The sequence below is a fragment of the Papaver somniferum genome, unplaced genomic scaffold, assembly GCF_003573695.1.
Source record: "Papaver somniferum cultivar HN1 unplaced genomic scaffold, ASM357369v1 unplaced-scaffold_19, whole genome shotgun sequence".
NCBI classification, from domain to species: domain Eukaryota; kingdom Viridiplantae; phylum Streptophyta; class Magnoliopsida; order Ranunculales; family Papaveraceae; genus Papaver; species Papaver somniferum.
The window spans coordinates 8,868,756-8,879,097 of NW_020628818.1; the positions used below are offsets into that span (position 1 = coordinate 8,868,756).

The following is a 10,342-nucleotide window of genomic DNA, read 5'->3' on the forward strand; positions in this document are numbered from 1 at the left end:
GTATGAAGATAGACTGGATAGGTGGACTAGGAAAAAACATGTGCAAAAACCATATTCTTAACTGTCTGGATGACTCCTTGTACGACTTTTATAATGCAAAAGAGAATTTTACTGCTTTTGATTTATGGGAAGCCCTAGAAGAAAAATATCTTGCTGAGGCTGGAAGCAAGAAGTTCTTGGTGGCTAGGTTCCTGGAATATAAGATGACTGATGAAAAGCCTGTTGTAGAACAATTCGTCGAACTCCAGCTACTCATCAACGAAATTCTTGCTGAAGGATGCATATTGATGAATCTCTACAAGTATCTGCAGTGATTGAAAAGCTACCACCCTCATGGAACGAGTACAAGAGGAGGCTGCGACACAAGAATCGCGAAATCACCATGGTGGAGCTGGGGAAAAAGATCCAGGTGGAGGAACTTCTGTGCTGCAAGGACAAAGCCTGATGCTGAGCAAAGACATGTCAACAAAGCTCATGTCCTGGACGATAATGCTGCGTCAAAGAAAAGGCACGGAGAATCCAGCAAAAATGGTAAACGTAACAAACAACGTAACTCCAAAGGTAACCATCTTAAGCCAAAGGGTGGTGTCTCCAAAAACACCATCAAAGGCGACTGCTATAACTGTGGGAAAACTGGTCATATGGCCAAAGACTGTAGGGCACCTAAAAAGACCAAAAATGATCCTAAACAGAAAAATAAGGCAAACGTAGTAGATGATTCTGGATATTTTACTGGCATGGTGTCTGAAGTCAACCTTGTCTCTAATGTGACCAATGTGAGAGACTGGTGGCTTGATTCTGGAGCCACTAGGCATGTCTGTAAGTTCAGAAATGCTTTCTCCTCCTATAACAAAGTAGGAGACGATGAGAAATTGTTTATGGGAAACTCTTCTACCTCTAAAGTGGTAGGAAAAGGCAAGGTTGAATTGAAGCTCACTTCAGGAAAAACTCTCGCATTGAATGACGTGTATCACGTCCCGGACATATGCAAGAATCTTATCTCAGAAACCATCTTACTTGGGAAAGGTTTTAAATTTGTAGCTGAGTCTAACAAGTTGTAATCTCTAAAGGTGGTGATTCGTAGGAAAAGGATATGTCACTGATAACATGATTAAGCTTAGTGTACTTTCTTTGAACTTGAATGATAATGCATCTTCTTCTGCTTATGTTTGTGACTCCTCACATGTTTGGCATGATAGACTAGGACATGTTAATTTCAAATCTATTGAAAGACTTGCTAAATTAGGCTGCATTCCTAAAATAAACTTTGACAGAGGTCATAAATGTGAAATTTGTGTTGAATCTAAATATGCAGAAAACCCTTCAACAAAAGGTTGAACGTAGTACAACTCCCCTAGAATAATCCACTCGATTTGGGAGATTTGAAATCAACACCAACTAGAGGAGGTAAAAAATGGTACATCACTTTTATAGATGATCACTCAAGATACTGTCAGGTTTATCTTCTTAGAAGTAAAGATGAAGCCTTAGACGCTTTCAAATTATATAAACTTGAAGTAGAAAACCAAAGAGGTGTTACTATTAAAACTCTTAGGTCGGACCGAGGCGGTGAGTATGTGATACCTATAGGAGAATTCTGCAAACTTAATGGCATCATTCATGAAACTACTGCACCTTCTTCACCTGAGTCGAATGGAGTAGCTGAAAGGAAAAACCGAACACTCATAGATATGGTGAACGCTATGTTAGCTAGTTCAGGGCTACCTTCGAACCTGTGGGGGGAAGCAATTCTCTCTGCTTGCTATATCTTGAACCGAGTTCCATTTAAGAAATCCGACAAAACTCCATATGAGTTATGGAAAGGAAGACAACCGTCCTATGCATACTTTAAAGTGTGGGGGTGTTTGGCCAAGGTGGCCACTCCTCGTTCCAAGAAAACCAAAATAGGACCTAAAACTGTAGATTGTGTTTTCCTAGGATATCCTGAGCACACTAGTGCTTATAGGTTCATGGTAATTGGTGAGAACACCATAATGGAATCCAGAGATGCAGTGTTTTTCGAACACATTTTCCCTTTAGGGTCTGGACCTCATAAAAGGGTCCGCGATGATCTCTCAGATGTTCCTTCGACTAGTCAACCCCCGTCTCTAGATGCTGAAACCGAACCTAGAAGAAGTAAGAGGGTCAGAACCGAGAAAGGTTTCGGTCCAGATTTTTGACTCTTACGGTAGAGTCTGAACCCCAAACTATAAGGAAGCTATGACTCTCTCCGAAGCTCCCTTCTGGGAAGAAGCTTCAAATAATGAGTGGGATTCCATTCAACAAAATGAAACTTGGGAGCTTGTAGACTTACCTCCTGGTAGTAAAACCATAGGTTGCAAGTGGGTCTTCAAAAGGAAACTTAGAACAGATGGAACTATAGAAAAACACAAAGCTAGGTTGGTAGCTAAGGGGTACAGACAACAGGAAGGATTAGATTTCTTTGATACCTATTCACCGGTCACTAGAATCACTTCTATTCGGATGATGATTGCTATTTCTTTTATTTATGATTTGCATATACATCAGATGGATGTTAAAACTGCTTTTTTATATGGTGAATTGAATGAAAAAATTTATATGGACCAACTTGAAGGTTTTGTTGTGAAAGGTTATGAAGATAAAGTTTGCAAACTGAAAAAATCTTTGTATGGTTTAAAACAAGCACCTAAACAGTGGCATGAAAAATTTAATCATGTAATGATATCTAATGGCTTCAAGGTTAATGAATCTGATAAATGTGTTTACATTAAATCTGTGAATGATTCTCATGTTATTGTGTGCATATATGTTGATGATATGCTCATATTAGGTAGTAACCTTGATAGTATTAATACCACTAAAAGCATGCTTAACGAAAACTTTGACATGAAAGACTTAGGCCCTGCTAATGTAATTTTAGGGATGAAAATCAGAAAGATGTCTGGTGGATATAGTCTTAGTCAATCTCATTATATTGAAACTGTTCTTAAGAGATTTAATCATGAAAATGCTAAACCTGCAACTACTCCTTATGATCCCAATTGTAAATTGAAAAAGAACAAGGGTGAGGGTATTTATCAACTTGGGTATTCTCGTGTTATTGGCAGTCTTATGTATTTAATGAACTGTACAAGACCTGATATTGCCTACACTGTGAGTAGATTAAGCAGGTACACTTGCAACCCTGGGCAGGATCATTGGAATGCTCTCTACAGAGTTCTAAGGTACCTGAGAGGAACTTCAAACTATTGCCTAAGTTTTGGGAACTATCCTGCTGTGCTAGAAGGGTACTGTGATGCTAACTGGATATCAGACTCAGATGAGTGCAAATCCACTAGTGGGTACATCTTCACACTTGGTGGTGCGTCTGTGTCATGGAAGTCTTCCAAACAGACATGTATTGCTCGATCCACTATGGAGTCTGAGTTTATATCCTTGGAGAAAGCTGGGGAGGAAGCTGAATGGATACGAGGTTTCCTGGGAGGAATTCCACTCTGTCCCAAGCACGTGTCTTCGATCGCAATCCACTGTGACAGTCAAGCTGCTATTGGATGCGCAAAGAATAGTGTATACAACGGAAAATCTATACATCTTCAAAGAAGACACAAGACGGTGAAACAACTACTCTCTACTGGTATCATCTCTATAGACTTTGTGAGGTCCAAAGAGAATATTGCAGATCCTTTGACGAAAGGGTTATCTAGAGAGGTAGTTAGATCCACATCGAAGGGGATGTGACTCAAGCTCATAGAATAAATCGCCATGAAGGACACTCAACCTTGTGAATGGAGCTCCAAGAATAAGGTTCAATGAGATAACTAATTTTTGGTGATGTCAAGAGAGCACTATCTTTGTCCCTCCCTATGGTGTAACCGTATGATAGTGCTGCCTGCATGTTTTAGGATGATCTGTCAAGATCTTAATGAGTTTCATGACTTTGCTTAAAGCGGAGTGTGTCAGGACACTCTTAATGGACTCACCTATGTGGATGTTGGAAGTGGGGCCGCTTCCTATGAGAATTTGAGCTTTTTCTCTAGAGACATTCATTAAGTCCGGGATTTAGCCCACGACCAAAATGGGCACAACGGCAAGAGCTTGACAGCTTTCTTTTTCTTTGAGACATCAAAGTGTGGTTGTTATTTCTGAATTGCACTCACTGTTGGCGGTTCAAGACATTGTGTTCACCGAAACAACAAGCAGTTCCGGTAACCTCTCACTAAGTTAAGGTTCAATCTCTGGGACACCTTAGCCTAATATTGATGTATTATGTTTTCTCGTATTTCGTCGATATGTTTTATCATTCATGTGGGGGATTGTTAGAAAAAACGGTTTTGTTATACCAAATTTGCATGGACTATGTTTTGATCTCTAGACCTATTGCCCACTACTTGTTTTTTCATTTGAATAGATAAAACAATAGTCCCACATAGACTAAAATCTAAAGAGTTTTAGACTTAAATACCATAGAATTGACTATAAGGGCATGGCCCTTGGGTCATTAGACTTTTGTGTGAGGGGGGAAGGCCTAGACTAGGGCAAGGTTGCATTTCTCGTACGCGCGGTGCTTCGCACAGAAGCACGCACGCCGCCGCCGTCCGTCCAGTCGGTCGGGCTCGGGTGTGGGTGTGGGTGTGGGTGTGGGTTTATTAGATCCTATCTTTTTGCTAAAACTTTTGGTACGTGTTTTACACACATGTAGAAGAATCTTATTCTTTGTCTGCACATGTTTGTCTTGGCTTTCTTGTCTGTACGTGTTTGTCTTGCCTTCCTTGTCTACACATGTTTGTCCTGGCTTTCTTGTCTGTACGTATTTGTTTTGGGTTTCTTGTCCGTACGTGTTTGGCTTGGCTTCTTGACAACACACTTCTCTAAGCCTGACAAAAGCAACACTGTTTTTTAACCCAACATTACCAGTATTTATGTCATACGCATGGTTTGGTTGCATGCATTTTTCCTCTCGTTTGTAACGTCTTAAACACTATATAAGGGAGGAGTCTTAAGATCATTTAACATAAAACAGAGAAATATCTCTTCTTCTGCTTTCTGAAAAGAAGTTTTAATTTCTAGTTTCTCTGTTTTTAGCTTTTGCTAACACTGCCAAGTTCTAAGGGTACTTTCTTTGTATGCTACATTGAGGAGTACTATCAGTAGTTGTATCCTGGAGGTGACTCGCCAACTGCAATAGCATCTCAGCGGAGTAGCAGGCGATATTGCCTTTAGGACAGCGTATCGTATACGTGCCTCTACATTTTTTGTGCATCTCCAGCAACATCGATTTGAGCTAAGTATCTTCTTCTCAGTTACATTATTAGTAATTTACTCAACAATAACCACCATTAAAGAAACAGAAATCCAACACTTAGAGTCAAATCGTTCTTCTCTCCAAAAAAATTTTGTGTTCTTCGAGTACAATTCCACTATTATGTCACTGCCCCATACAGTACCTTATTCACTTTGCAGTACCTTATTCACTATTTTTGCATTCAATTTATATACAGATATGCCTACCTTTGAATGGTCTGATTGTCCCCTAACTTTGGCCGTCCTTAAATGCAGTTAGGCCTACAGAATTATAGTTTCATATTTGAATTCGAGAAAAACTATCTAGCAGACATGAGAATTAAGGAATCATTTGAATTCGTGGCAACTGATTTGTTGTCAGGTTTCTATAGTAAGATGGTTAGAAAAAGATACCAGTCATAGCTTATAAAAAAAAAAGATACCAGTCACAGAGTTCCTTATAGTAAGATTTTTTGTAATTTAGGCGTCGGATTAGTTTTGTCAAGTAGACTTTATAGTGGCATGCTTGAAGCAAGTGCAAATTAGGCAAGCTTAAAATATCACCAATCACTGTGTAATTTTAGCCATTGGATTTGGAATAACTTAGTGTTTCTACTTTAAGAGGCAGAAAGCTATAGTTATTCCCTTATTTCCCACCATTCATCAATTAATGTTGAGAAAAGTGTGTTGAATGTTTACACTCTGTATAACCTAACTCTTAACAAAGATGCTAAATTTAACTTATCTGGATATGTGTACATGGAGATGCAAATGAAGGCAATCTAAACTTATAGGTTCGTTGGTTAAAAATTGGACAAGTGTTTGTGTTTGCAGGTTTCACCCAATTTTTAGATTTCACCCGATTTCGATTTTTTGTTTTATATACCATTTTTTTCTTCTCATGAATTGTGGTCTAACATGTGAATCTTCTGTGTACCTGTTCACGACGATTTTACTTCACTTGATTTCATTGCTGCTATCACATTTATTTATTTCTTTTTTCCTTTCATTTTTGGGGTGGATTTTTTCCGTTTTTTCATACGCATTGATGAATGATGGGAAATAAGGGAATCATATAATCCGGAGCCACTGACGGTGGTGATTGAAATCTAATACTATATTCATTACAAAATTTGATGTACGGAAGTGTGGTGCCAGGAACTAGCACGTATGTACGTGCAACGAATTCCCTGATTTCATCCAATTTTATTTTCGTATTTTGTGTATCAATCTTCTGTGTACCTGTTCATGATGATTTTAGTTCATTTTTTGCTTCGGTTTGCTTCGTAGATGGATTCACAGGGTGACATTCCGGGATTCGATCCACATCAAGTCCAAGATTTTTTGACAGGCAATCCCAGCAACAACGAAAGGCTCGCTTAGTGCGGCGTCGTGCTGCATATGAAAGGCAATCCCAGCAACAAAGAGATGGTAACTTACAACGACGCCGTGAAAAACGAGATTCAATGACCAAAGTCAAAAATATGCGATTCTTGAAAAACGACCTAATGCATATCGCATTAGGAAAAGCAGAATTGGATGCAGAAACACAGCAGAAACAAGCGATCTAGGTATTTGCAAATAATATCAATTTCCTGAATGTGTGTTCAATGCTATATATCTATAACTAAATTGCTCATCCGGTAAAGGATTTAACAACATAAGCTTATTTTAATGTGCAGCAAGTGTACAAGTTTCTAACTAGCTCAGTGAGCATAAAGCAGATCAAGTTTTATTTCCCGTCGAAGCCCTAGAATTGAGCTGCAAATGCGAGAGCTGCAACAGAGAAAGGTTATGTCGACTGAGTGTAGACTTTGAACGTTGATTAATACACAAAAAATACAAAATTATGGAACGGACGGAATGGCACGTGCGTGTTATACTAGTATGTCATTAATTAAATTTACCTCCAGTTAATTATTACTACTTCATAACAAATTCAATATGTTAGGAAGCAGAGTACAAATTTAACTTAAATCCGTTAGACACTTGATCAAGTTATCTTTTTATTTGGAATAGAATATAAGAAGACACTTACATCCTGGCTGCTCCATCTAGTAAAGTTTGGCTGGGAGGCGTGGGCGGAGGTAAATCTCTAGTGGGGTTAACTTGGGCATAGTTAAACCTGAACCTTCCGTCATGTCTGTTACAAGTCCTGCTGAGTCATTGTCAAAATCGAACGCATGAAGCAGGCGATCAAGTGCCATATGAACCGTTTGGAGGGCGAAGTCAATCCCTGGGCACATCCTTCTCCCTGAACCAAATGGTAGATACTCAAAATTTTGGCCTCTGAAGTCCAAGTTTGCTGCCTCACCACCAGAACCACTATCAGGTTGAGCAAGAAACCTCTCCGGCTTGAACTCTAACGGTTTTGACCACACTCGAGGATCACGGTGCATTTTCCATAGATTGACCATCAAACGTGTGCCTGCTCTCACTTTATATCCACCAATATTGCAGTCCACGATAGCCTCGTGGGGTACGTCGAGTGGGGCAGCAGCGTACATCCGGAAAGTCTCCTTAACAATTGCTTGGAGGTAGACAAGATCATTGATGTCGTGCTCCTCTAAGTTTCTGTCCTTTCCTACTTTAGTTTCGAGCTCATCCTGAGCCTTTCTTAAGACAGTTGGATTGGTGATTAATAGTGCGAGAGCCCATGTCAATGTAAGTGACGTGGTATCTGAGGCAGCTATTATCATTTGCTGCAAAACCGGCAAAACTTAGTTAACTTACATATTACTTAGTAATCTGAAATACACAGATCTTTCGAATTGCAGTACTTTGATTCTAATATAAAGGAGACTCTGGTAGAGTATCACATTTATCGCCTTCATTTTGCTTTTATAATACAAAAGCTAATAAATTATGACCCGAACAGTTGAGAAATCTGGTTATTATTTGCACTGATGCCCAGATTCGGGATATATAGTTTAACGCCATCGTGCATCACCATGGACCTCTTCTACATCATGCATGTTAAGTTTTGGTGCTGTAATTATGCAACTATCGTACAGCTTCAATGATAGTTGGAAACTGGAGGGTGATTTCAGTTTTACCCGGCATAATTGCTTATTATGTTGTATATCTTTAATATTATGAAGAAGTTAACTACTTACCAGACATGTTTTTTTGATTACAGTGTCACGGCTGTAACCAAAGAAAAGTTCATTATTTTCCCCATCAAGAACTGACATCAACACGTCCATGAAATCTTTCGCATCGTCATGATTACTTCCTCCGGCTGCTGAGCTTGATAGTATCGTCTGTCTTCTTTGGTGTCGATGCTCTTCAAGCCACTTTGCAACAATGAAATCCATATCCTTGGCTACCCTTTTCATACGTTTCTTCTGTCCATCCACATCCAGCCACCCAAGGAATGGAAGAGCATCTGATGCCACCGAAGTTCCTGTTAGTATGAAGAATTCTATAATGGTCTTATGGAGCTTTTGACCTTCTTCTTCCTCTTTGTTAGGACCATCTTTGGATTCATATTCATGATTATTGTCGTTCTTGAAAAAAATTGATTTTCCAGCAACTAAATTCAACACAACATTCAAGGTTAGCTCTCCAAATAGTTGGCTCATATCGACTTTAACTGAACCAGCTGCTGTGTCATTTTGCTTCATTTTGTTTGGACTTCTCATCCAGCGTCGATGCAAGTGTTTCATGCAGTTGCCGATCTCCAAGTAAGGAACATGCTTGAAAAGCTGGACACGCCTATGTGAGAGTAGATGGAGGGTAGAGATCTTACGGAGCTCTCGCCAGTAAGGACCATACGTAGAAAAACCGAACAAGCCAAAAGTGAGGTACTTGTTGGCAGCACCCGATGGGCGGCCAGCGAGGAACTTGTCGTTGGTGGTGAAGCACTCTTTAGCCATCTCCCAACTGCTTACCACCAAGGTTGGATGCATACCAAACCGGACCATGAAGATAGGACCATAATTGTCAGACATGTCTGTAAGGATTTTGAATAGAGGTCTTGATCCTAGTAGCTGAGGAAGATGGCCTAATATAGGCCAGGCACCTGCAACTTCAGGTGGTGATAGTTTCGTATTCCTTGACGACCTTATAACTGTGATCCATGAATAATAGAAGAGAGATAACATAGCTAATAAGCCTGCAATTCTAGCTAATGACAAGTACTGATCCATGAACGTTGTTAGATCCATCATAGTGAGATGTCTCTCTGCAGTTAGTCGATTGTGATTATGAAAAGAATCTTGATAGTTGAAGAAAATAACAAAACTATATTTTGATAATGGTGTGAAGGCTATGGAGTAAGGAAATTATTTGGAAACTGGAACACATGACTCCAAAATACTCAAGGAATAGTTGTGGCGGAGGACTTCCCTTGTAGGGTAATAAATGCTCGGATGGGAACTATTGGATGGCCCATATATGTCAGAAAACAAAATTTGGAGATTTCAGTGGATAAGTTTTGGTCCATTTTAGCTGAAGGGGTCAGTTTTTTAGGTTGGTAAATTATTTGGAAGCCCATTATTATTATTGGACCTCACATTCCAAAATTTCTTGTTTGGTCCTAGGCCCATATAGTTATTTATAGTAGGGTCCAACCGGAATTTTTTTTTATCCGGAGGTCCAAAATTAATTAAAACATGGAAATGTCCATAATGCCCATTACTACCAAACGTGTGTGTCTACATTGCTTACAAATTTGAGTACATATCTGGTACACTGCTTAAAAATTCGAGTACATATTTGCTACACTGCTTACAAATTTGAGTACATATCTGTTTGAGTACATATCTGTCGTACTGCTTACAAATCCGATTATATATCTGAATGCTTACAAATTCGAGTACATATTTGCTGCACTGCTTCCAGGTAGAGTACAAATCTGTAAGAATCAATGATAAATAAATTAGAAAACGTATTACATCACGTACATTGTAGGATCATACAATGTAGCAACCCAACCTTCTATGTTCCTCCAAATCCATTTGCAGCACACCTTCTTTCAAACACACGTCACAACCAATTTGTAACTTCATCAAGACCACCACCAATTTCACAAGCTTGCAAATCTGAACCAACAACAACTCCTGTTCCTATCATTCAA

General features: G+C 39.3%; 1 protein-coding gene across 2 annotated transcripts; it reads right to left on the minus strand.

Annotated features, from left to right (window-relative positions):
* Positions 1-6,877: 6,877 nt before the first annotated feature.
* On the minus strand, positions 6,878-9,575 carry LOC113338329 (cytochrome P450 CYP82D47-like). 2 transcript variants are annotated; one of them, XM_026583773.1, is made up of 3 exons: positions 8,379-9,575; positions 7,301-7,964; positions 6,878-7,038 (listed from the first exon to the last, which is right to left on the minus strand). In XM_026583773.1, exons 1-2 carry the CDS (start codon positions 9,432-9,434, stop codon positions 7,317-7,319), a joined length of 1,704 nt encoding a protein of 567 aa, XP_026439558.1. In that variant the 5' UTR covers positions 9,435-9,575; the 3' UTR covers positions 6,878-7,038; positions 7,301-7,316. The 2 variants fall into 2 exon arrangements, with proteins under 2 accessions (XP_026439558.1, XP_026439557.1); XM_026583772.1 differs by lacking the exon at positions 6,878-7,038 and having other exon boundaries at positions 7,134-7,964.
* Between the last annotated feature and the right edge of the window lie 767 nt (positions 9,576-10,342).